At 42.3% G+C, this 27,704-nt stretch overlaps 1 protein-coding gene and 1 long non-coding RNA gene across 10 annotated transcripts in view; one reads left to right on the top strand and one right to left on the bottom strand.

Annotated features, from left to right (window-relative positions):
* The window catches only part of LOC116311414 (trinucleotide repeat-containing gene 6A protein), a 33,855-nt gene extending 7,932 nt beyond the window's left edge, over positions 1-25,923 (bottom strand). Inside the window, exons 1-13 of one of the 8 annotated variants that reach the window (XM_039610873.1) lie at positions 25,715-25,923; positions 24,244-24,293; positions 17,028-17,123; positions 8,748-9,053; positions 8,070-8,117; positions 5,004-6,935; positions 4,678-4,876; positions 4,099-4,571; positions 3,862-3,993; positions 2,801-2,953; positions 676-870; positions 370-530; positions 39-233 (exon numbers count right to left, since the gene is read on the bottom strand). In XM_039610873.1, coding sequence (XP_039466807.1) covers positions 39-233; positions 370-530; positions 676-870; positions 2,801-2,953; positions 3,862-3,993; positions 4,099-4,571; positions 4,678-4,876; positions 5,004-6,935; positions 8,070-8,115 — 3,486 coding nt within the window. In that variant the 5' untranslated portion in view covers positions 8,116-8,117; positions 8,748-9,053; positions 17,028-17,123; positions 24,244-24,293; positions 25,715-25,923. Of the gene's footprint in view, positions 1-38; positions 234-369; positions 531-675; positions 871-2,800; positions 2,954-3,861; positions 3,994-4,098; positions 4,572-4,677; positions 4,877-5,003; positions 6,936-7,083; positions 7,103-8,069; positions 8,118-8,747; positions 9,054-14,491; positions 14,620-17,027; positions 17,124-24,243; positions 24,294-24,383; positions 25,359-25,714 lie in introns of those variants that run through there. The other 7 variants (XM_031728524.2, XM_039610874.1, XM_039610875.1 and 4 more) reach the window with 7 other exon arrangements.
* On the top strand, positions 9,614-23,280 carry LOC120439800. Of its 2 annotated transcripts, XR_005612778.1 has the most exons (5): positions 9,614-11,467; positions 14,446-14,707; positions 14,815-14,934; positions 18,054-18,112; positions 18,522-23,280. It is a non-coding gene; the product is annotated as an uncharacterized LOC120439800 (long non-coding RNA). The 2 variants fall into 2 exon arrangements; XR_005612779.1 differs by lacking the exon at positions 18,054-18,112 and having other exon boundaries at positions 18,595-23,280.
* Positions 25,924-27,704: the final 1,781 nt, after the last annotated feature.

Raw genomic sequence — 27,704 nt, 5'->3', positions numbered from 1 at the left:
TGTCTCATAGCGAATGGAAAGCATTCCTCTGTACTTACAGCTTCTGTTTTTGCTTCCGAAACACTACTTTCATTAAGAAAGTTATCAATAGCTCCGTGTGTGCTAGAGGGACACAAACACAGGGAATATTTAACTGAATGATTAATAATATTTACAGAGAAGTTCATGGTGCTGAACTGGCTGATGAAGGGTTTCATCCAGGGATCATCCTGTTTGTTGACTGGTTTGTTCATCTGAAACAGAGTGGACAGAGGGGAGCACTGTTAGGACTGCTTTAAAAACTTCTAAAAATAAATAAATAAAACTCCCTCCCTTTATTAAAAGGCCTCATTTTAAATAGAAAAAAGTGCAAAGATGAGATAAACGTACCTTAGTAGAGCTTTTATGCTTGTAGTTCCAGGTGACTTGGTCATGGGATCTGCTGTCCTGTTGATTGTTGCTCCACATGCCGATCTCCACTTCCTCTTCCTGGTCCCAGCTATTTCCCATCTCGTCACTACACCATGTGTCCATGCGCTTGGGACCTGGAGCTATCATGAATGTAGGGAGAGATGTAGAAACTGATTACCAGCAAGTAAATTCACCTCTTTTCTGCCACACTTTAGTCACACCAGACTGCTTATTATTTACAGATGTTGCAATCAGACGTTTGTAGGTTTTGCTTTGTGCTCATACCAGGCTTATGCTGACTGCCCCATCCAGACCCAGACTCCCTGCTATCCCTGCTGTCCCTGCCGTCACCCCAACTGTAGCTGCTGTCATTGGGCTTTCCCCAGGCAGATGTCCCGTTGTCCACAGTCACAGGCGGAGCAGCACTAGGCTCCCCCCACGATGAGGACTCCTTCTGTTGGGGGTATGGCTCACCCCAACCTGAAGGAACAAAGGAGATGATCACTATGAGGGTACAGTTTCTGTGGTGTAGTCTACTTGATGTACTTAAACACTATTTAACATTTGTACAATTCCAATTTTAGGCCAGTGGGAAAGTGGGCTGCATCACATTAAAAGTGCCAAGACCCAACCTATGTTTTCAAATGCACAATAATGCTGCAATTCATATAGATTTCTCCCCACTTAGCTGAAACTAGAGACCAGAGCTTAGAGCAACACTCCCTGGGGAACCCTATATCCACTCACTTATGTAAGCAGTGTTTTTCTTCCACGCTTGTGGATGTGCATGTGTCATTGCAGGACATTATACCCTTTGAAATGTAACAGAATGCATGCTCAAGAAAGTGCACGTATGAGTTCAAAAGGCTCTTGTTACAGCTGACCACCCAGGCCCGTTACTTTCTCCCTGCAGAGGAGACGTTTGGGGAGATGCCAGGGATACCTCCCTGTAAAAATAGGACAGATCATGGGGTGGCCTCTGGCACTGATGTCCTGCATCTGACTTGGCTTGTTCACCACATATGCGCGTAAACACACAAGAGGACAGACTGACACAAACAGGTAGATACATGTAGCCACAAACGAGCACATCACACAAATACACACAAACTGCTAATCGATAACCCCCAATCTATCACTCCATCCCTGTGCACTTGAGTGCATCAGCTGACACAAGGACCCAGAGGAAATTTTAACCAGTGTGTGTTCGCAAGTGAGTATGAATGAGTCTGAGCATCTGTTTTTGTTTGATTACATGTACATTTTGCAACACTCTGAAACATCTAATTTAGCTACATTTATTGATCATTTCCTTTCAATGACCAGACTTTTTACTTCACTAGGTAATAACTGAAATCAAGATGAATCAAGACCCATAAATTATTTTCTCAATGCAGTAGCTAGGGAGAGGGCCCCACCCTTCCCAGACATCCACTTAGCGCCTCCAGTTAGCTCACTAAACCAGAAACCTTGAATAACCCTAACAGCCCCCTCCTTTTCTCCTCCCCCGGCCCCTTCCACAGAATAGCTCCCCTACTCGTTTTAGTTTTCCCATCTCACATTGGAACCTGTCCTATTTCCAAGTCAGCAGACCATCTCCTCTGCTACTCATGGTCTCTCTCTCTTTTCCTGAAACCCATCAAAAGCCTGCGTTTCTACAGCAAGCACAATTGGCGGGTGAACAAGAAGAGGAGGGGGGAGGGAAGAGGAAAAAAAAAGGCGAATAAGAGAAGAGAAAAATCGATGCTCTTAGCATTCCAAAGGGATGACTCAACTGGCTTTTCAAAAAGCCTTCAACACAGACAACACTGTAGGGAAAATGGGAGGGAATGACTGTACGTGTTTGGTCTCCAGCCATGCTTCTGTGTAAATTGGTGTATGCCTTTGTATACATTTGTGAGTGAGTGTATTCACACTGGCTTTGCTTGCACTTTCTCAACCCTTTTAGGACTTCATTTCTATCCATCTTAATGAGAGTGTGGGTTAGCCTTGTTCCTCTCTTACAGACTCCATGACAAGGTTTGCACTTCTACCACTTTAAATACTGCCCCAGGCTCCTGACGTAGGGTGTTAAATCACATTAATATATTTTTTTAAAAACTCAAAGACAATCTGTGCGAGAACCTGCAAAACATTTTGATGAGAAGTTTCCACTCTGGCCAAAATAAACTGGAATATGTGATTAATAATATATGCTGTAACCTGGCAAACCACATTTTTGTGTGAATAGACGACACAATGAAAAAGTGCGAGTCTGTGGTGTACCGATGTTTCCACCTGCTTTAATGTTGTCTGGGCACGTGCATGCATTCTTCTATGCACAGTCCTTTCCTGTTTTCACAGTCAGGAATATAAAAGCTGCAACTGTGCGTGAGTATTCATACGGGTGTGCAAACATTGTCCAACCTACCAGAACCGGAGCTTTTGTCCTGGTTAACATGCTGCATTGACGTGTGGGTTGGGTGGGACTGGTGGGACTGGTGCTGAGGGGACGGGCCCACAGCTTCCTGGTCTGGTTGACCAGTCCTGTTCCACATGTTGACAGACCCACCGCTGTATTTGCCTAGGAGGGAAAATAAATACAATTTTATCAGCTGAATTTATTTAATTATTTTTTTAAGTGGAAAGAAAGCCAGTCTTTGTTTCAACTTGTGTCGAAAGGGCAGACTTGAAACTATAAATCAGTTTAAATTGTGTTGACAGGCCAAGTAAAACCAGACTTGCGGCAAATAATTCCCATGGCAACACACGCCATTTGGTTGCTTAGGAAGAAGGGAAAGGTGTGGGAGCGACAGAGCTACATCGATTTCGAGTTTTGAGATTTGTGACATTTGGAGTGTACAGTTAGTGTGCATGTTCTGTGCTTGGTGTGTAGTCTACTTGTTTGATTTTGTTGTGCGTCAAAACAATGAGGCGACTACTGAATGTCACAGATGCTTGCCAAAAACCAACCAAAGGCAGATTGAAGATAAGACACACCCTGGAAGTGGACGGGAAATGTTTTTTTTTGGAGTGGCACAAATAATTTGTGTGGCATGTTTTTGTGACACCTGGTTGTTTTGTAAATAGTTGTACACAACAAATGCCTGAGACAGTGCCTGCAATTTAATGCAAACAGTTGCATTTAATTTTGTTATTTGCAAAACTTGTACACAAGTTTTTGAAATCTACTGTTTATATTTGAATTTCAAGTCTTAAAAACAGTTAAACGTGCTTGTGGTTTTTACTTTCTTACTTGGATTTTGTGTTTTTTTTTTCTTGAGGTTTTAGGTCCATTGTGTTAGAATAGTGTCAAAAAAAGAAAAACTAAAGTCAGACCTGAGGCTTTTTGAAAAGACTGATCCCAAACAAGAGAAGCTAAACCGTTTTAAAAGGTGAAATATAAATCTAAAAATCAAAAGTAATCAGTGTCATCAATTATAGGCTCGAACCCAGCAGGTTATGCAAACTTGCTGTAAAGCGAGTTTTTACCTGGGTCTCCCCAAGCTGCAGTTCCATCATCAATCTCCATTTTTCGGCGGATGGACTCTGGAGAAGGTTCTTCCCACCCAGTCGACACTTCCTCCTTCTGACCTACTGTGGGCATGGGGCCTCCCAGCCAGCCTGTGATACAAATAAATGAGTGAGTCATCAACGTCCTCCCACTATAAAGTCTTTTCTAAACAGTGTCAAATCTCTTACAAAGTTAGCATTAGATGCAATAACTACCTGTGGGCTTGTTTTGACCTTGGCTGCCTCGGGACATGTTGGATTCAGGACCTTTTCCCCACTCGTTAGAGGACTTAGGATTGGGCTCACCCCAGTTCTGGGCTCCAGTGTTGTTCTTCGATGGCTCAGCCCAGCCCTGAGTGGTACTCTGAGGTTTGGGTTTGAGGACTGGCTCTCCCCAGGTGGAGCCTGGATTTGGAGTGCTCACGTCTGGAGTATTTGATCCACCGCTCCCCACCCAAGTGTTACTGCTGCTGGTGTTGGTACGGCTTGGCTCGCTCCAACATCCAGAACCAGACCGGTCACTGTCGCTATCCCAACCTACTGAGCCTGCGCCTTTTTGGGGCTCTCCCCAGTGGTTGTTGGAGCTTGGTCTGGTGGTTTCTCCACTGGCACCCCAGGTGTCACTTGCATTTGCACTGCTGGAACCCCAGCCCTGCTGTGGTTTGGAGGTATTACTCCAGGTACTGGATCTAAAACAAACAAAAACATGGGTTTACCTGAAGCCTTTAAAAATATGCCCAGCTCTAAAGCTCCCCCTCTGTCTTTCTTGTATATTTATTTAATTTGATCAATTACCTGTCATCTTTGTTAATGTTGTTGCTCCAGGTGTTGCTGCTGCTGTTATTACCCTTGCAGCTGGCTCCATCATCCCAGCCGCTATGCCCAGCTCCTCCGTTCAGTGGGCTTTTGCTGTCCCAGCCAGAAGTTGGTTTCTGCTCTCCCCAGCCAGAACTTCCTGTATCTATGCCTGAGCTGCCTGGCCCACCCCCCCAGCCTGCAAATACAGGAAAGATGCATGACTTTCTGTCCTTGAATGATCTAATTTTATTCTTAATAAGACTTTTAAGAATAAGAATTCCTGCACATGGAAAATGAGATCCATACACATTATGTCCTCTTACCTCCAGATGTCTGGGAGGGAGCTGCCGGTGTCGTTTTGCCCCAGCCGGAGCTTCCACTACTAAGCTTTCTTTCATCTCCCCTGGTGGCCTGGTTCTGATTGTTATTTGGAGAATTGACATCCCAGGCAGTGTTCTGCCGTATGGGCGTCTGTCCCCATCCAGTGTTGGACAGGACCCTCGGGTCCACTTCAGCCCGGACCAGAAGTGATAGTACTGATGCAGGATTGGGACTTCTTCTGCTCCTTCCCCCCTTTGTCTGGATGCTCTCTCTGTCTGAGCTAGAACGGCCTCCAGAGCTCTCACCGCTTCCCTCGCTTCCCCCAGAGCGACCCCAGCCTCCAGTGATACTCCCCAAGCCATGGCTTCCACTGCCTCCCACTGCTCCTCCCATTCCCATGGCGTCATCCTCCAGGCTTTTCCAGCCATTGTTAGAAGAGCTTCCTTTGTGACTTCCAGCATCTGAAGGGTTGTTACTAGGCGTTGTGGAAGACGACGACAAGGACGCACTGCTCCCCCAGGGGCGAGGTATTGCTGCTGGGGGCCCCATCGTCGTTTGGTTGCCATTTCCTGCTGTTTGGCCTGTAGAGCCAAGAATTTGATTTGAGCCAATGCCGCAGGACAAGTTGCTCTGAGGCTGGTTTGGGGTGTTGGTGGGCCCCTGGTCCCAGCGTGGGGCCCCAGTGTTATTGTGGTTATTATTACTTTTATAAGCAGCAGTAGAGGGGATTTGGGGGTTCACAGTGTCTGCATTTGGGGGGCCCTTGTCTACAGGGTAGGTAGCTGCGCCCCAAGGCGTACCGAATGCCCCACTGCCCCCCAGTTCTCCTTGGGGGTGCTGGGGTGCTGACGAGGGGTTTCCATTGGCCAGTGGACCCCCGGTCCCTCCTCCAATGGAACCCCAAGAACAATCCCCGCTGAGTTGGGGTGAGGCGGTAGAGTTTGGTGGACTAGAGGTCATTGTGGCATTAGTAGTAGTAGTAGTAGTATTCATTGTGATAGTGTTATTTGGTCCATTGGATTCAGTGTTAAGGTTGGTAGGCTTTAGACCACCATTTCCACTGTTGCTGCTTAATGTACCATTATTCACCTCGCTGTCTTCCATCATACTGCTGTTGTCTGGAGCTGCCATGCCGCCCCAGCCCAGCAATGGGGCCTGCTGGGGAGCCATACCCAGTTTGGAACCTATCCCCTGAGCCTGTGGAGGCCGTTGGCCCTGGGATGCTGGATTTGGGATTGAATTTTGTGGCCAGGCACCATGGTTGGCATTTGGGTTTAAAGTGTTTGGGTTTAACCCTCCATTGATGCAGGGGGTGCTTCCACCAGTGGGGATCACATTGCTGCCTGAAGGGGTGCCCCATACACCACCGTTATTGACAAGCTTGTTGTTGTGGTTGCTCATGTTATTGCTGCCAATACTGTTGGACCCAGCCATGGAGTACTGTGAGGGCTCAGACATGTTATTTCCATTATTTGCACTGCTGATGGTTTCCATACCTGCGCCAACCACCTGATGACTGTTGCCATTGCCGTCTCCGTTCATTGAAACGCTGACCATCATGGCAGCATTCCCCAAAGAAGAGGTGGGGGAAGAAGCTGCAGATGACGAAGAAGCATTTGCTGACATCATCATCACTGTTGTAGCAGCAAGATTTCTCTCTGAGCCGATTGAGGAACTAGAATCTGCGTCCATGCATTCTGATGCCGACTCAGGGTCTGATCCTGATCCACAGCCGGAAGAGGAAGAAGAGGAGGAGCAAGAAAAAGATGAGGGAGGCCAGACGGAAGAGCTGGTTGAAGAAGGGTTATTGGGGGTGTCGGTGCTTCCGTCTACTAGGGCTTTGCCCCAGTTGCTGTTGCCGTCACTGCTGCAGGGAGAGCCAGACGACCAGGGGGGAGGCTCATACTGCGAATCCAAGCCAGGATGATCCAGACCTGGTGAGAGATTGGAGAAACAGAAGATACTGTTTGAACACGGAAAAACTAAAGAAAGTTCCTAATCAGTCAATCCAAAACACAGCATCAGTAACATTTACTAAATTTAAAAAACTGAGGATAATTAAAATCCCTCAAAGTTGCCTACATATATATTTATTTCAATTCCCCTCCAAGCTTCAGCTGCCCTACTGTTCTGGATGTGCTCACTGCCAGGGCTGAGCTTGGACACAGCTGCCACCATTTTGTAACCACAGCAGGACCCAAAAGCGTGCCAAAGCAATAAAACTTGGATTCAGTGAGGTGGAGGATGAGCATCAGCAGGAGAGAAGTGATGGAGGGAATAGGGGAGACGGCAACAGAGTGTGAAAAGAGGAAATATGGAGGGGAAAAAAGGGGAGCAGTTGGTAAAGGAAATGAAGTGGTGGCAACTTAAATTATTCAGACTTTTAAACCTTTTTCCCACCCAAAATATAATAAAAAGACTTTTAAATTAGACCTGGCATGTTTCTAAAATTAGACTGCCTAGAAAAATGCTATACAGATTTCTGTACAAACACCCATTGAGTCTCAGATGTGAGTGGAAAAGCTACAGAAAGTCACTTTACTGTGCAAAGAAATATTAAAAACAAAGATTTTATTTAGCCACAAACAGGCTACCAAAGATTTTGCGATGGCACATTGGCTCAAGAAGGCACCTCAGCACTGTTTTCCAATATGAATCAGAGCTTTCAACATTCTTCATTTAAAACAGCGGCTGCCCTTTTCTAGCCATGTTTCTTCACCAGATGCCTGAACCTCAGAAAAAAACAAAAGTAACCTGCTAATGTGCGAGTCTCTTTAACCAAACGGCTGCACACTTGGTCTAACTTAAAAGTCTCTCACACATAAAATGGTTGCCAGCTCTCACTGCTTATCGCGTTTGCTTGCCAAGTCTTCTTTTCCACCCTTTGACACCCACCTTCTCTCTCATTCATCTCCCTCTCTGTCTCTCGTATGTCAGAAATAAAATTATCAGCCAAGGTCAAGTCAGACTGAGTCTAACTCATCTGATGACTGCTCAGAGACTAAAGAAGATACTTGGAGGACTGAATTGCAGAAGACTGAGTATCAAAGAAGACCATGTGTAGTCACCTGTTTGATTAGGGGAGTGGCTGACGGAGTCCCGAATGGGAGCCATGCCTGGAAACAGAGAGGAAAGACTGTCAAAAAGGCTGAGGGGCAGAAAACAGAGCAGAGAAAATGTTAGAAACAGTCATGGCAAACAAAAAGTGAAGAGGCAAGCAAAGGGAAAAGAAAACAGAGTGTAAAAGTAAGAGCTTAAAGTAAGACGAGTGCAGAAGGATTAGTGGTCAGATGCTGTTTTCTGAATCTAAGTTAGCAGGTAAAGGTGGTTATCCAGCTCAAAGGAATTAAAAACCAATTAAAACTCCCCATTCAGGGTCTTAGCAAAGATAAGAAAATAAGTTGGTTTTTAAAATAATACTCAGGATGTTTTTCTTTTAGTGCTGGTAACAGAATGACTGACGATCTCTAAATAGCACCAAATAATCTTATAACATACATTTTTGTTGGATTATAACCAATTTTTAGAAATGAATCATCATTGGATGCAGATGAGGACAGCCGCCACTGAATCAATTACAGCCTTTGTTTCACAAATCCTCATTTTGGCAGAACAAGAGCTAAGACATCAGGAGCCATTTAAATATAACAGCATAATCGTTTTCTTGCTTTATTTAAGAGAGACAAGGCACTTATGTCTGTTAAGCAAGTGACATCTGCTCCCTTTTCCTTCTCTTCACAGGTTACCTATAAGTGCCGCTGGTGGCTGTGACACCTGGCTGGGCAGGAGGGCGTCCCCGGGCTGACTGGAGAACAGGTGACCTCTGGATCCCAGGTCGAAACAGGGGAGGTCAAACGTCAGAGCTCAGAGAGCACAGCCTCAAGGGTCTGAGGTGAAGAGGCAGGGCTTGTCAGAGCGGGCAGCAGGCTGATCAGCCCCCCTTGGCATCGCTGAGGACTGTACGTGTGTGCGTGTATGCTATGTGTGGGGAGGGGAAAAGGGGGGAGGTGGAGTAGAATAAGGACTCTGTCTTGACTTGGTATGCTCTGGCACTGCAGGAACAGAAAGAGAGAAGAGGAGAGAGAAAAATGTGTGAATGCTACAGGATATATCCATTTTAAATCATTTCAAAGAGACTCAGTCAGCAACTGGTAGGGATGGGAATTGATTATCAATATATTAATATTGATAAATTAGTCATTCCAGTTTCATTATATCTATTTTTGATTGCCATTGGATTGTCATTGGCTCCTTTTTGAGAGTAACCACCATTGCTAAGCAGCAATAAAGAAATTCATGCACGTTAATTGCATGTTGTGGGTCAAATGTTTGTTGAGCTATTTCTCTTTGTTGTGATCAGTGATGGAGTCATTACTCAAAAAAGTAATTTTTACACATTACACAGAACACTTTTCTTTAAAGTAAAAAGTTTGTTATTTATTTACTCCCAGGCAAAAGCAATTAGTTATGCTACTCGTTACATTACTTTAACGTTACTCTGTAAAATAACAGAAACACACTGTCTCATATTCACCATTTTACAATATAAACCTGAGGCTCCCCCCCCCCACCCCACACACACACCCCCCAACAAAAATCCCTAATGAAGACATCTCTAAGATCTTTCTCTGGGTTTTTGGCTAGCTTAGTGTTAGCACGCTTGGCAGATGCTTTCAAAGAACAAAACTTGTGTTAGCAGCATAATGCGGTCGTTTCTGTCCGGGATGCAGTTTTCCACTCCATCATTTATCTTGTCCTTTTGTGCAATAAAAATAAGTGCCCATATCTCTAGACTACATCGCTATTTTCTGGGAACCGGTTTTCTACAAGAACCTGTTCTCAATTCCCATATTCCCATGTCTACCAACCACTAAACCACAACGTGCTTAAGGCACATGATAACTACCAGAAATCCACTATTCTCCCTCAGTCACCGCCTCGAGAGGTATCGTTTTGGTCGAGCACAGCTGTAGAGGAAACATGGTGGCTACCACTTTCCCTGAGCCACTGTATTTACTTAAGGGATTGAATGAAGACTACTTTGTTCTGGTTCTGTGTCACTAACATATGAAGATGGCATTATCCTTTTCCTTTCTCCTGTCGAGAGACTATGGAGCAGGTGGAGTCAGCCAGGTTAGTCAGAAATCCACTACCAATAAGCAGACACACACACGCAGCTTCTCTTGGTGAAGGGCGGGGTAGGGTGAACATCTACAGGGAAGACTAGATTAGGGTTATACAACCAGCTTAAAGCAGCTATGCACTAGGACACCAAGGCAAGGAAAACCTCTTACCTTGAGCAAAGCAAAAGGACGAGTAAAGGGACAAATACAACACTAGACATTGAGATATGGGGATAAAAATAAAGCCACAAATCAACAAAGGGGAGTGGGACATAGGCCCAGTGCATTTGACAGGAATAAGTAAAGTGTGTGTGCGTGTCTCCTGACCTTTTTCTTGGTGCAGGATAGAGTGCGTTAGCTTTCTGCCTGCTGCAAGCAGTATACGGGTCTATTTATAAATCTCCAGTTCAAATAGCAACCAGTCTGTTCACAAGCCAACATGATAAAAGAACAAACAAACCCATGTGTGCACATGAGCAAATGCGCTGGCAAAAATGAAGCAATGGAAATACATTTTTACAATTTAAATGTTCAATGGCAGCTGGGGTGCTTTTTGTGGCGAGAATAACCTCAAATAAGATGCATCCTACAGCAATTCACACCAGGAAAAAGACTCAACCAGACCAGCAACCAGTGGTCTGAGACAACACACTGACCAGAAACACTTAGAGGCTTAATCCCACCTTTATTAACTCTCAGCTCACTAGTTTAAACTGGGCACACAGCCAGCATCTAGACACCCTGCCAGAAGCTGCTTAAGCACCCTCTGGAACCAATCAAAAACACATATAACAATGATATCATGATTACCAAAACTCTTTCCCTTCTCCTTTCCCAGGAAAGTGACACAAAAATATTTTAAAGAGAGAGCGCTATCCAAAAGAGAGAACAAAGTTAAACAAAACAAGACAGAGCAGAAATACAGAGCCTTTACTGTGGAATAGACCTGCTCCCTCCGGCAGCCACGGCACTCAAAGGGCAAGATCCTTCCAGCAAACTGAGCTGTTTACTTCCCTCAGTCTTGGCTCAACCTTCCTACATGGAAAGACCTCTGTCAACTCCGAAGCATCTGCTTCAAAGCAGGTATGCAGGGAAAAACATTTATATCCTTATAAGGCAGTGAAATCCAAATTAATGACAATAGACATTGAACATCACTGACTGAGCTACTAGAACAATATTTTATCTATATATCCATTTATAAATGTATTTATATATAAATTACACAACTTTTCATCAGGTTATCCACGGTGTTGTGCATGCGTGCCAACATGTGCCCGGCTTTTGGTGTCCACACACGCTTGCATATACTCTGACATAGCCTACCTACTCATCTGTGTAAGGTATGAAAGCACTTTGTGTTTTTCTGAAATGCACGTCACCATTTTCTTTGAGACAGCTGACACTGTTATGAAACCAGCTATGTTGCTGAGGCTAAAATATTTGCAATGACTAATGTTGGATAAATTCTCAAGATAACTTAATGTAACCAGAGAATGTATAAAAGATGCCCGAAGCTTCCACATGTAAAAAGTGGCTAAACCCTTTTCTTTTGAATGGTCACCAGGGGGCGATGACAGAGATTGCAAAATGACTCCCAGTGCTATAGAAGTTTATAGAAGAAACAAGGTTTCTAATGGTTGAACTATCCTTCAGCAGGAAATCTACTTTATAATCTGGAACTTAACTGGAAGCCCATCTTAACCGTACGCTGTAACCTTCCACGTAAAATCACAAGCACCTCCCGAGAAATGCAACTGTACTTCAGGTCAGCGCAGTTCGCAACGACCGATTGGTGTGGAAATTTACAGCTTAAGGTTGAGAGGGGTTTCCAGATACATCATATGTCACAGCGTCCATTTCGTGCTAAAGCATAATTCAGGCATAACTATACCTATATAAAAACTGTTCTATAGCGCGTTTACAGGGAGGAGGATTAACCTAGTGTATGTTTGCTAAATTAGCAGGTCAGTGTGCGGTTTCACAGACCCCCCCACCCCACCCCTCCCTCCTCTTCGTCATATCCATTTTCAAAAGACAAGGATAGCAACAGTAGAAACTTATCTCCAGGCTTCAAAACACAACTTCAGAACTTAATGGGTGAGGTCATGGTGGCTACAGCCGACGTTTATACTGTCAAATTTAACAGATGTAACATTAGCAGGCATCTTGGCAACCATTCCAACATCTGAGTCTGTGTTATGTTAATAAAAATAAAAAACCACCACCATGTCAGTGGGTTTAAACTTAGTTGGTTCCAGTTACAAATGAAGACTGGGGGAAACTGTGGTGGGGCCCCTTCACTGTTGCGTAATACTTTCTGACTTTACATCTAAAAGATTTGTAGATAAATATATATGCACGGATCTAAATCCAAACCCTTTAATGCTAAGTAATTCTCTAAACTTGCAGTTTTTACTTATTAAAATAGTCTTTTCCCCAATGTACCCAGGTTTATTTTTACTGAAAAACAAAAAACAAAACGTCAGCATCACCAAGGTGTATAAGCTTCGTTACTGCTGCTGTTCAGAACATCAAGTACAGTTTGTTCCCATTTGCTTCCATCTGAGTAAGGCTTTTGTAGGGGCCCCTGGAGTTGGCATCAACTTAACTGCTATCACCTTACAGACAGAAAGTTAAGAGGGGAGGAGAGTTTAGGGACAAGATACAGGATTAGAAAGAACTGAATAACACAATGAAAACCAATTTTTTTTCAACGGTAAGGAGGAGAAACAAAAGGTAAGAAGTGAAATTTGAGAGGCAGAGGCCTGTCACTGAGGCTAATGGGCCAGGAATGCAGCTGCAGCTTCTAACATGTATAAAAACTTCCTCAATTCAGCGGCACATGAATCGAGCACAGTGAACACGTTTGCTGCTTCACAGACAGAGTCTAATTAAACAATGTGAAAGAGACAATGAGGCTCAGCAAAATTAACCAATTAATGCAATTACATTTAAAAGTTTAATTTAAAAGCCAAGGGACATCTGAATATCTAAAAGCCTGCTTTTGTTCTTAATTTTTTTTTTTTTTAAAAAGCAACACATTGTAATGAGTCTGATGCTATTTCGAAGTCTTCTGTTTAATCCCAAATCGTTAAACTGCAGATGGGATAGTATAAATCTAAAACTAATAAAATGTTTTCCTGTAACATGTAAAACATTTAACTGGTTGTGAAATTCTGGAAGACCTAAACGTCAAGTCATCGGCAAAGTTCTGCATTTTCTGACATGTTAGAGACAATCGATTATTAGCCTGAACGCGTAGTTTTTTAGATGACTGCTCTGCGTTTAATTTGACTCTTGAGCGACTGTCAGCTCAACATTTCTTTTAACTAAAGGCCCTCTTCATGTGTCCTGCTGTTGCTATGCAACTGCAAATCTATTTGAAGCATGGTGCTTAGCTGCCAAAAGCGGACACATTTTTTTAAACATCATCTGCATCCCAGTAAAGCACAACAGCCCCACAGAAATAAAAGTTAAGATATTAATAGTTGCACTAAGAGGATGGCGGGAGAGATACACACAGGTAGATATACAATGCAGGATGGATTCAACTATATAGCTTCGTACAGTGTTTGTAACTTGAGATGCTTGAAAGGCTTTAGCACACTTCAATTCAATACTTAAGCAATTCTGCCAGTGTCTATCATATATCATTAGCTCATTTGACATTTGCTTTTATCAAGCATGACAGACTAGAAGCTATGCGAGCTGTGACATCATCTGCCACCTCACTGATGGGCATGCATCTCTCTCCAACTGATATTTTGCTTTGGAAGCAACAACCCCTTGAGACGCTGCACCCCCATGTGGGGACATGACATTTTTGGATTTTCTGCGTCTTATACATTATTAAGCAATGCTGACCTTATTGTGTTCGTCTCTAAAATAAAGCCATTGTCCCCCATACGAGGACATACTTTTAAGTTTCCAACAACTACGTACCAAAGCAAAGACTACCTACTTAAAGATATATTAGTTTATATATTTGTGTTCCAACCAATCACAAATATGTAGTAGAGATGAAAATGCAAACCAAACAAGTGCTCAGGTCACGAGAGGTTAAGATATGAGCACAAGCCTCTTTCACTCTTAAGAATTACTATTGCTGAAAAGAGTCGATAGAGATCATTACTCCTGGGCTTTGAGTGGTGTTCAGTGTCCCAGGCATGCTCTGCATTATCAGACATAACCAGCTGAGATTTGATTACAGAACGATAATTTCATTCATCTTCTTGTTTAACAGTAGATGTAACATAAACACTACACTGTGCATTATTACAGACTGGAAAATTATTTTCCATTTGAAATCTGTGTTCAGGGATCATTTTCAGGTGAAACCCTCCCAGATTTCCTGGAGCTCAAACCTCTTCTGTTAGGGAAGACCCTGTTGTCGTGGCAACATTCTTCAAAACACTCCCAATTCCTCTGGGCTTGTCCGAGCAAGATGACGCCAGTGCTGGGAGCACATGCCAGTGTCTCTCAACTCCCAACAGCCCTTGTTAGTAAATAGCCTAGAGACCCAGCGAATGCAAGCGAGCGATCTGCATCTTTCCTGCTTCAATTCCCCCATTCGGCGTAAGGTAAGCATGACAGACGTGAGGTGAGGTGAGCATGAGAAGGACTGAGCAAATAAGTGCAGATGTGACTGAGTCGTGTTCGTCCATCTCTCTTTCAAAACAACATGTAGTGTGTGAGATTGCCATGTGCAGCAGGAGTGTGTGCAGAAGCAGATAAGGACAGTCGTCACAATCCACCACTAGTACTTCAACTTTGGGAGGAGTTTGGAGGGGCACCCACTCTCACCAAGGTCAGACCAACAGCAAACTAAAAGCAGCAGCTTCAGGTTTTGCATATGACTCAGTCATTTTGTCCATAATTTAGTCATCCAAGTGATTTTACTAACATATCCACCCACACCCAGGGTTTATCTACACTACAAACAGCATAAAATTAGTCAACAGTATTTGATTTTCCCTTTCAAGCTCATGTTTGAACCTCGGCAGTGAGGAGACTTTCTTCAGTCTTCTGGAAGCTCGGCATGACTTGCTTTGTCATCTTGTGCCAATTCGTGTCTCAAAACTAAACTCCTGCAGTGTTGTGAAACTGTAGGATCTTTGTCCATCTGGTGCAACAGCAGCCATTGTAATATACCAAAGAGCAATCATGGGCTTAATCATACCAATTACAATACTGCACTAGCATCTGGTTACATTTTCATGTCGATTATTACACAGGGTTTTTCCAGAGTTAAAATGGGCCTTTGGGAGCCACCAGACATGCAAACACGACTAGTTCATATGTAGTTAATTTAAAAACTCTGTTAGCCTATAGATATATATGTATTTTCCTGTTATTTTTGGCTACATAATAAACCAAAATGTATTTAAGCCTCAGTAAATCTGGTTAAAAACATTTAATCACAGTACTGGTGATTTTTTTTTTTTGGAAACCAAAACCACTGTTGTGGGTGGCACACTTTTTTTTTTTTTTTAAAATATATGCAGTAAAAAGCCTGCCATAAGAACTGGAAAGCGCTGAAGGTACGCAGTCAAACCACTAAACAGGGTTACACACAATTAGCCCAAGCAACATGAGCACATGGCTAATTAGCATATTACATAAAGGCACTACCCAAGCTATTTTTCCCCAACCATTACAATATAATACAACCTTATTTAGCTTCGCAACACACGTACACAAAACTATAACACAAGACCTTGTCATTTATATTGTCATTTCAGCAACGTTACACCCCTGATATTTGGTGATTAACCTGGTGAGTCAGGGCCATTCCTCCTACAGACTCCAGTTACAGCAAAGCATTGTGCTCAAAGTGAGTCCCCCCCTCTCTTTGTCATCAATGCATGGCCTTTATTTAGGAACAACAAGTGGCGGCACCTTTACAGAGCACGTCATTACAGAGCTTAAATTCTGAACTAAATTCTTTTTGTACTGCATCTACTATACAAAGAAACAGGGGGAACTACATATCCAGGATGGCAGAGAAGAGTGAAAACTAATAGTGAGAGAGAGAGAGAGAGAGAGACGCACTGATAAAGACATAGTCAAGGTCAGAGACTGACACTATCAAACTTCCTCCCTACAGTAGTCATGACAGTAGTTTCACTTGTAACAGTAGTAGACCCGTACTAACAGGAGTCAGTGGAAACTAAAAGCAATTCAAATGGAAAACACACCAACGTCACAAGTCAAAGTACACCAGCACTGTCACTGGAGTAAAGCACTGCACAGCAAGGACAGAAAAACCTTTAGAACCCCAGAGCAGGCAGGGAAATGTGGGGGAAATAAGGCTGAAACTTTATTAACTTTTAAACAATTTTAGAAATGAACAGCAAGTGGGTTAGATCTTGTCTGAGCTGATATTTGCTTATTTTAATTATCTCCTGACAGTTTCATAACAACCACACAGAACTGCAGCACTCAGGGTTGTTAAACTATTAAGCTTACAGTAAACCTTTTCTACTACCTAAAGTAGAATTCTGTTGATATGCAATATCAATCATACTATGCATAATTGCATTGGGTGCTTAGGAAAAATTTGCCTATTGAGCACAGAGAGCTTGCTTCTTTTTAATGGTACATTGCTCACTAAAGATAAATGGCTCTATGTGAGCTCTCAGAAGAAGCGGCACTGATAAATCACACAAGGAGTCCTCACAGAAACGTACTTCTGCAATATCAAATCAATACAAATTGGCCTGGCAGTGGGAAACTGCAATACTTTCAGTGGAAGTGTCTCGTAATTTTACAGATATCCTTTATACAAATGAATGATTCACCAGACTGTAAATAAATTATCAGTAGCTGGTTTTGGTTATTTTTATTTTGAAATCAATAAAAAAAAAAAAAATGTAAAGAATCCCTGACACCATGCCTCACCTTTTGTCCAGTCCTGTACCTTATCCTCCTTCCTTTTCACACTCTCCGTCTCTCTCTCTCTTCCATCCACTGTTCTTCCCTCTGTGGGTGTGTTCCCTGTGGACAACAAGAGACATTGTTTCTCTGTCAATGATTTATTTAACACAAAAAAGGGTTATTTTATTACACAAAAATCTATAATCCCGGGTTCCCAAATGTACGAAAAACAAAATTGTCATCCTTAGTTTTATATCACTTCAAGAGGATCATCTAAAAATAGAAACCCTGATGTTGGGACATCTTGTAATTAGTATAGTTTGTGTTGTAGTTTTGTAGTCAGCCTGGTTTCCAGCTCAGCGAGTGTTAAGTTAAGCAGCACTGGTCCTGGTGGGTGTGCCATTTAGGCCGCAGGAGAAAGCTACAGGCTTCAGTCTAATCCAATAATAAGATTAGCACACAGCACTTTACCTTCGCTTTACACAGACGGGCACACACAAACAAGACAGACACACACAAAGACCGATGCATTGATATACAATATAGTTTGGCACCTCGCTTCTGATTTAATTGTAAATTTTTAAAAAAGTGAAATATGTAAAATGTGCACATGCCTCTAATTTAAAAAGCATTAAATCACCATGTTTACTTAAACCCCCCCCCCCCCAAAATACCCATTAACTGAGAATCTACCATTTTTAAAGTGTCACATTTACAGTGATGTCAAGGCCACTCAGGTATATTTTGTGATTTCATTTTTTTTGTATAATTTTATATGTATATATATATGATTATGTTTAATCATAATACCAATGGACAAGCCCTTCACTTTTATGATAGTTCAGTGACTGCTAACCAGCCACCACCAAAGCCTTCCAGTCTTGTGTACCATGGTTGGATGTATTCCAATGCCACAGTCTTACACTGCAGTTGCTGACTGTAGCATCCTACTGCAAGCCTGGGCCGCTCTAACCAGAAGCTGCAGCAGAAACTGGTACTGCTCTGCTGGAGCTTTCTGAGACTGCAAAGCAAACTGTCTACCTTCACCAGATGCAGTCCAACACGTTGGCGCTGGAGCTTTTCCATATGATGACACACTCACTGGAGAGGTGACTGGTTCTTGCTCCTTTATTTACTCTTGCCATGTATAGGCTATATGGTGTTATTTAATGTATAGTGTGGGTGCACATGCACCTAGCCGCGCTACTACTACGACCAATTCTGTGGTAAACACTGCTACTGCTGGGAGCAGAATCTGATCTGTATAACATCTTCATGACATGCACAGTGTTGAGCATTTTAGAGGCTGGTGTGGAATTACACTTGTAGTCTGAACGGCATGTATTGCTCTTGTACACCAAAGGTTACCCATGACAGAATTTCAAATCCTAAATGTGAGACTTCTCCTGAACTTTTCTTTTTAGCACATTTAAATGAAACCAATTGTCTACTCTAACCTTTTCTAATCAAGTTAACTGACCTAAGGGTTTTGATGGGTTTTTTTGTGTTTGCTCCAAGCTTCACCCACAACCCCTTCCTCTCTGTTCCCACACTTCCCCCTCTCCTTCCTCCACTTATTTTAACCATCAAGTGCTTCAGCAGATGGCTCTAGGTTCAATAACAACAACAGCAGCAGCAGCGGCAGCGCATGGTGGGGGCCCTCCTGGAGAGCACACATAGACCCTACAGACAGCATCTGTTTATGAATGGGCCAACAATTGCCCATCCCCCCCGGCGGCTACAGCTGACAGAGGGAGGAGGCGCGACAAGTCACCGAATCAGAAGAAGAGATAAAGAAGAACAGGCAGTCAGAAGAAGAGGGGGGAAAGAAAAAGGCAAAAAAAAAGTTTGAACAAGATGTTTTATTAACGTAGCGAAGACAACACAGACTGCATTCAAAGACTGACACATTACCATAGAAACATTTCCTATATGTTGTTCATTTTATTTGACCAATAGTCTAGAACATGAGGCAAGTGAGGATTTAACAAAAAAAAAAAAGAAAAAAAGAAAAAACAAATATCTTATTTCTGACTTTAACAAAACTGCACAAACTGTAGCATTTTGAGGTCTTCCACAACAACCACTGAGAAAATACCCTCATGTGTCATAAATTTCACCTCTTCCTTGCTTCAGCATGCTGACCACGTGCTTTCAGTTTTCATCCTTTAATGAGTCTGTTAATGTAAAACTGTAATAAATCAGGACAGCTACACAAGAACCATCCTCCCGTGTTAGAAAGTCACAGGTGTTGTTTTTGTCCTCGGTCCATCTTTATAAAGTTAAGCATATGCAAACTACAGCTGGAATATTCAATGATTTTAGGTGTTGCAGGAGTTCTTTTAAACTCTGTTTAACAAAGAAATTACTGGAAGGCTGTGAATAAGCCAGTCTGACACGTTCTGACTTGGAGGACTTCATACGCTATAATAAAACCACAATGTCAGGATTCTTTTGAGTCTGAAAAGATCAACATTTACTTTGTTTTGTCCACAAAATACACTTTAGAGCTATTTTCATTCTGTGCCACAAACAATTTCAGACAGAAAAGGCTCTAATTTTTACTGTAACGTACACGTCAGCCGACTGCTGAAGCAGGACTGCTCTCCCAAAATATCTGACCTCTAAATATGGTCTTTTTTTTTTGTTTTTTTTCCTTCAAGTGGATAAGATAAGCTGGAGAGCTCATGCCATTAATAAGCACACACTTTTCGTTTTTTCCATATTGAGAAAAACAAAGGAAGGAAGCCAAGAGATTAAAAGAGTAGCAGTCAGATGAAAAGATGTGCAAAACTGCAATAGTTGTAATTCGGTAACTAAAACAGATACACGTTTTATTTAACTACGGAAATGTACGCAAGACAGTGGAAGTGGGTTTTTACTACATGTCCTTATTCAACCTCCATTACTTTTCATGAATTTCTCTGTTAACCATAAGAGGAAGTGCTACATTGAGTTGTTTTCAAAGGATGAAAGCCACTTTTACTCCTGTAAGCTTCACAGTAAAGCACAAATTTTGCTGCCACCCACTTGCCCTCACGGTGAACTCCTTCACGCCTGCTATCAAATAAAGCTGTAACACTAAAAATAATCAAACTATATCTGGATTTCTGAGGAGGAAGAGAACAAAAATTGGATTTTAGCTTTAGACTACTGCATCCTGAGATATGGTAGTCGTCACACAGTGAAGCTGGAGCAGTGAATATTGACTGCATGTGCAGCCTTAAACAGCAGAGATGAATCCGAGCACACACCCACACCCACTTCTGTCCCTTAAGAACAAAAGCCAGAAGGTGGTCGCGTGGCTAATTTACATGGACATCATTTGCATCAATTTGCATTAGTATGTTCTCACAGAGGCTCGACACTGGAGGCTCCCTGCAGGAAAACCATCACTCAATTAGGGAATGAAAATGAGCAAGTCCCCATCACAAACAGGAGAACAGCAGAGGCTTTGTGAGCGAGACGGTGTGACACTTCCAGCCGAGCTGATTTAAATCTGTAGTTTCATGCAGTCAAAATGAGGCCGGTTCATTTCAGGTCACGGTAACTTGAGAGGGAGGAATATGATATTAAATCAAGCTGCTGGTAACGGGAGGGCGAGTTTCAGATTTAAGGGTTGTTTTTCATTTTAATCAGGCAAATATATAAGTTTAAAATGAGAAAAAATGAATTCTTGCCTTTTTTGGCAATAGGTGAAGTCAGTAAAACTGATCATTTCTAACTAATATATTAAGTTAAGGCATTTTGTTAGGAGGTTTTAAAAGCTCAAAGTGAGTCTAAAAATACAATGAGACCTGCGGTTTTATAAAAACACTGTCCCGTTTCTAATAACCTACAATGCAAGTTATACTAGTGTGACTCAAACTTCACTGATGCAGCTCAACAGCTTGTTTATGTAAAACTGGCTTTGTGTGGCTGCCACCCTGTCTGAGCCTGCACGCGTCAAATTCATGAAATGCTCCGTTTCGGTCCTTTTGCTTCTCATGACCATCTACAGGTGTGGCTTTATAGCTCAGAGGTCCAATGGTCAACTACCTGAGCTTCCACCACTACAGCAACAATGTAGCAATGTTGCAACCTCATGAGACTTTATAGCTCTGCTGTATTAAATTCCAAACATGGCAGTCTAAACTTAGCCATTTCAGCAGTGAGTCATTTTGAGCGCTCCTGCTTTAACACTTCTTAAACCTCTTGTGAAACTCTTTTAGACAACAGTGAAACATATTTATAGAATAATTTGGATAAGGGACCCAGACAGCCAAAAATAAAGAGAAGCGAGACAGCAGATCCAAAGGAAATAACACTACTCACAACCAATTACACATTGTGTTAAGATTACAAATACAAAAAAAAGGATAAATGCAGTGAGGTGGACTTATAAATATCCCAGACTTGTATGGGATGTCTGTGTATACAAACTCTCTCAGTCAAGTTATGCTCATACATAACTAAGGGGCTTTAAAGTGAAAGTGCGTCACAGTCTTTGTTCTTTCCTTGAGGGATGTAATCCCCACCGGTGCCTCAAAAGTATCAACTGTTCATACTCTTCCTTTTCTTTCTAGAAGGAAAAAAAAAATCAAACACCATCTGTAAACTTGAGGCTATCATTCAGGACATCGAAGCAAAACTGCCTTGACAAACACTCCACAGTTGTCAAGTTAAAAGTTGACACCGTTTTAAACACGCTTAACAGGATCTTAGGTCCATGTAGATTCATTCAAATGAGTTTATATTTAAGTGGATGAATTATTTCCACTTCCATGCCTTCAGTAGCAGTCACTCCCACATACACAGCTGGAAAATATGCTTCACTGCTGGGAAAATGTGAAACATCATCAATGAGCTTTAGCAACCATCTCCAAACAATCCACCTAACAAAGCTATGAGACCATTGTGGAGGGTGGAGAATTTACAGTGTAAATGTAAAACAAGATGCCCCCAAACAAGACTTAAACCTAAAAAACAGAAAACATGAAGCACGGCCACTGGGATGCATTGATAACTAGTTGTGGTCCACAGCTCTATTGTGTGTCTGCATGTAGACCAGCACAATGAGCTGCACAAACACCTCTCCACACACAAAACTCTGGACTCTGGCTTCTCGTTTAGCGATTTTAAAACAGCAAAGCTTACTCAGCACAATGTGGCCTAGACCAACCCAGACCCTCCAATTCAATTCAAACGGAACTGCATGTGCTTGCATAAGCAGGAGCTGCCCATCCAGTGTCCCCCTGACCCACCCACGCACAACCCGCTAATATCCCACCACACAGAGGTACAACCTGCTGTCATCCAAAGAGAAGTGACTAGAAAGCCGACAAACCGGCACCCTTGCATTTGTACACTGAAACGCTGCTTTCTAAAAAAAAAAAAAAAAAAAAAAAAAAAAAAAGAAAGAAAAAAGAAAAAGCTAAAACCACTTGTGTGATGGTCAGTGAACAGAGAAGCATTTACACTCACTTGCTGTGAATTCTGTCCGACATTACACAAGACTTCGGGCCAGCAGTCTGAACAGACAATTAATGTCTGTTTAGATATACAGGTCCTTTTTTAGTGTCAAGAAACATCCAGGGATGCACTGCAAGCATGAAAACAGCCCAATTCGCGCAATAAGTACACTTAAGAGGCCACACCTCCTAATCTTGGAATCCAGATGTTTTCAGTCTCATTTCAACAGGCACATAAAAATCAAGCACCTAGCCATGCAGTCTGGCTTTACAAATATTTGGAAAATAACGGGTCGTTCTAAAGTGTGGTTCTGTAATACGATGTCACCACTGCAACCAGCTAGAAACCACAGCGGCTCAGCCGTTAAGCGGCAGACCACATAAAATTACAGAGCAAAATCAGCGAATGCATAAAAGTCACCAATGCTCTGCCGTCTGAGCAACTTCAGAGCTCCAAACCTCCTCTGGCAATGACATCAGCACAAAAACAGAGTGCTGGGAGCTTCATGGCATAGGTTTTCGTCACCAAGCAGTTCCTGAAGGTGGCCCACTACTTTCGATCATACAGGGTACAACCTTCATGAAAGTAGCATTTAAAGCCGCCACCAAAGTTTTTGAGGGAATTTTTTTTTGCCATTTTGCATGTACATCTAATGCAAAGGTGGACTAATAGGATACATTAGCTATGGCTGCAGCATTTGTAATCTGGCGCTTGGGCCTAGCATAACTTCAGTTTTGCACCTTTGATCCAGGAAGACGATATTTCGTCCCACTGTTTACTTAAGTGTATATTGTTGGGTTGGCAATAAAACTCCATTTGACTTGCACCAATGTCATGTCTCATGTTCCCTAAAAAGCGGTTTTGGATACTAAGGCACTGGTTATGCTTCCCATTTTGCAAGTTCACACTGACTGATGTCAATTTTGTCATCAGACGGCGAGTATGAGGGTCTGTGAGTGTGCCTGAAGATTTTTTTTTTTTTTTTTTTTTTTTTAAAAACAGACCATAGAGTTATCCTTAAAGTATACATGACAATACAGCAACTACACATGCACCCAGACAGTGGACTTTAACTAACATAACAGAGAAGACCACTCAAATGTTGTGTCACATTGTTGTCGGGGAGAAGGCATAAGTTTACACTGTGTCTGTTTTCACTGCTATTTTAATGCTGATTCACAGATTTTGGTAAGATGAGGGTTTCAGGGAAAAAAGAAAAATAATTTTTTGCTTTCAAATTTCACGACTTCGCCTCCTATACCAGTGCTGGTGTGAAGATTTCGCCTGAGTGGTGACACCTACAGTTCAGCAAAATACTGCTGCAGGTAGTCACGCCATCTAAATTGGTCTAAAAGGTACGAAGCTGTGGCAATGTCGCAGTTTGTGTCCAAATGCGACCAACACAACAACCATAAATGGGCATTTCTACTTCAGCTTCTTTCATGAGTTAACCTTGAGCACTCTACATGTTTAATGGGCAAATAAATGGCAGACCTGAACAGGAGCAAAAATTCTCCTGTTAAGCTTTTGAACTGTCCTAATTTTCAGGCACTGTTTCGAGACACCCGTTAATGTGTTTATATAGGGTATAAACAGTCAGTATTACACACAACATAAAACCATTCAACAGCACCATAAACTGACAAAACACATTCAAAGAACACCCGTTTATTTTCCGTGCTTTCAAAATCCAAAGGTCTTTATGATGTAGTATTTATTGCAGGGCTATTACAATATACTTTACTGCAATTGAATATGAATACAGTGTGTCTAAAGGTGCCACACTGACCTGTTAAGATGCTTCAGTTTCTTTGGTGGCAACAGCTTCCAATTCCGAATCTATGAAAGAGAGAGGAGAGATAAGAAAAGCCTAATCACTTGCACGCCATAGCCATAAAATAAAACCCCCAGCGACCAATAAAATCTAACCTGGATATGTGTTCTGTGTGTTACAATTTGTTTATTATGAGTAAAGCAACAGCTTGTAAATACAAGCTTAGGACACTGCCATTCCAGGTCTACCAGCCCTGAAATTGCAAACATTATTCAATTAAAGCCACAAACTTCAAACAACTATTTGGCACTAATCATATGAAAAGCATTTCAACTAGCTGATGTGGAAATGCAGGTCGAGCTGCATAACAAGGCGATGCATGGCCAGCCCCCCTCCCTTCGCCACTCCACGAAGCTGGGGCCCCACTGGGGAACGTGTGAAAAAAGACAAACACACAGTGTGTGTGTGCGCGCCTGTAGGTCAAAGTTGCACCTCGGGTCCTGATCGGCCATTATCTCAGCTGTTGCCCGACTTGCAGCTTAACCAACATGGCTTCTCTCGAGCCTGGTATTTTTCCAGTGCAACTCAAAACAACGTCCCCGGCAGGGCATCAGATCACAGTCGATTAAGTTAAATCATAAAATGCTACTGTGTCGTTTGCAGTCTCGTCGTCGCAGTTGTGAAGCAAGGGGAATACGACTGCAAAACCAGCAGAGCTCAGGTCTACACTGGATTAACTAACCAGCTGCTTTTGTCTGTCCACCGACAGAGGGGGTTAAAGGTTCCGATTGTAGCACAACTTTGCAGGTTTACCATTTCCCCCCCACAATATCAAATCAAAATTATTTATAACCACCCAATTTCGTTTATTTTAGGTCACGGGGAAACCTGTCCTCAATATGCAAGTTGCAAAAACGTAAAACAACCCGTCCTGGTTACCGGCGAGTAACCTGCGTCGTCAGATTAGCTCAGCTGCTAAAGCTAACGCTACGAAGCGGCTAGTTAACTTACCCGGTCGTATTTCAAATGTAGCAATTATGGAAAAGCTTTTGTAAGAAACAGGATTAGCTCAAGAAATTCAATTCACTAACAATTACATCCGGATAGATGTCCAGAAGCAATACCATAGAACTAAATGCTTACGCACAGCTGGCAAACTAGGGTTAATAAGTGCTACTAGTAGTAGCGTTAGCACAAGGTTAAGCCGCCTACAAAGGCAAATTATTTTCATGGGAGACGCCACGAAATGTTTAGCCATCTACAGGCAAACATCAGCATTTATTTTTTTCCGTCGACGTTTTTACAAATTCCGCAAAATCAAGTCCTAAACGCCAGGAGTTAGAAAAGCTACCCCAGCTTAATCATTGCTAACTAAACAACAGCGTTTGCTCAACTTATCTCCACCAGCCGCCGTCGCTCTCCTCACTACCTACCTACGCTAGCTCGACACAAACAAACGGTCGTCTGAGCACGAAAACATTCGTACCTCATTGAAGTATAAAGTGCAACAGAGTGGAAAGGAAAGCCGACTGTAAGGCTAAAGAAATTCAACGCGTTTGCAGCATCTACGAGGGGAGGCATTCATCCTGCGTGATCGCCATTTTCTTCACTCGCCGCTGGCTGGCTAACCTTCTTTCGCTCGGCTCTCTGGTTTCCCCGTCGCTCTCTCACTCGCTCGCTCGCTCTCTCTGCACACACACATCTCACCGTGTGTGTGTGTGTGTATGTTTCTGGAGGAGGGGCAGGAAACCCATTCACCACTTCCTCTGACTGAGAAGCCCAAACACAGTCAGATTGAGCTGATACAAAAAGAAACTCCGGTTTAAAAAGTATGCAAATTGTATTCAGGCCACGATAAGTCATGAATTCCCTGCAAATAAAACATCCAGCGAGAAATCTAGGCACACGCACCACAGATGCAAAGTGTAAAGTGTAGGATTTGTTTTGATTGATTGATTGATTTTAAATTTAGGATTCATGGAGATATACATGTGATTATAAAGACACCAACTATTAAAGGTTATCCAGACAGGGAACAAACAAACAAACCAAAAAAAATTCAAGGTTTAGCAGTAAAAATTTTAAACTATATGGAAGGCATAGCAGATTCCTGGCTACTATTACTTGCATTTTGTGACATTTAAACAATTAAAATAGCTACTTTTGAAAGGTTCAAATTATGTTTTAAAGATTTTGAGGAAGATTTCTGACACCTTTGCTTGTTTTTGCCCCAAAGTTATCAAATTATTTCTTTGTTGATTTCTCACCCTGACCCTTAACTTCTTTTAGTAGATAATCAGCTGGAATCAGAGCATCTTTGGCACTCATATAATAAATGGCTTAATTATTATGCGCATTAGCCTAACGTCATCCTTTTTAAGATATGAGACAAGCTGCGTTTTGTTTTAATGTAACGCCAGACCAAAATCTGTAATTCCACGAAAGCTCACACAAAATAGGCCAGCTTAGAAACCTAATGCTCTACGTGTTTCCTTGTAGCTGTAAGCAGAATAGAAAGTGAAAATATCTATCGACCAGACAAAATAAAGAATGTGGAGAATCTCAGTATCTCTTTCTCTCTCCGTGTATGGCTTTGGTATTCAAGAAAACAACAAAGAAACAGGAAGAAAAAATAAAAAGGGGGGAGAGAGAGAGAGAAAATGGAAGAAAGAATGGAGAGAGATGGCCAAACAGCAGAGAAACAAATACAGTGTGGAATCTGCCAACGCTTCACCATGAAACAAAAGCCGCCGCTGCACAGGAGAGACCAGCAGCGCGTGCGTGCAAAGCAATGACCATTGACCCACCGATGGCAAAAACAAGCCCCTGCCTTGTGCACAGATTACTGCCCTTATCTGTGTGTTTCACTCCGAGGCAGAGTGAGAGGCAGAGTTCGCCTACCGCCAAGTAATGATTTTATCAAAGACAACAAGATTAGATTATACTACATATAAACACTGGGTAAGCTCTGAACACTGGGGGGTGGGCTGTTGCCAAAGAACTACCCAAGCCTGGGCTATTCGATGAATTCCTGCTACTGTTTCTGTAGTACTACTGTAATTCTACTGCTACTGACTGTTTGTAGAACTATTAAATATCTTACAAAATACTACTCACTTTCACAGTTGATTAATCTCTAATTTCTAGTTGAAGATTTCAGAAAACATTTTTTAATCACGAGTTCTTGAATTCCTTTTAACTTCATATGTGTTTTGGGGGTTTTTTGTCCTGCCTTCTTCTCCTCATTCCCAACTGATCACAGAAAATCTGCTAGAGGGTTCTTCCTGTTAAAAGGGAGTTTTTCCTTCCTGCTGTTGCCAAATGCTTGCTCAGAGGGGGTCATTTCATTGCTGCTGCTGCTGTTATTTGACGCTATATAAACACAACTGAATTCAAGTGAATTAACAAGCCTTCACAGAGTGAATGCAAGCTTGATAGCATGTTTCTATTTTAGTAGCTGGAAATTTGGGAGACTA

This window comes from Oreochromis aureus, linkage group 4 (assembly GCF_013358895.1).
Source record: "Oreochromis aureus strain Israel breed Guangdong linkage group 4, ZZ_aureus, whole genome shotgun sequence".
Taxonomy (NCBI): Eukaryota; Metazoa; Chordata; class Actinopteri; order Cichliformes; family Cichlidae; genus Oreochromis; species Oreochromis aureus.
Note: the sequence above shows the minus strand (reverse complement) of the source record. Positions and strands in the feature narration are given on the sequence as shown.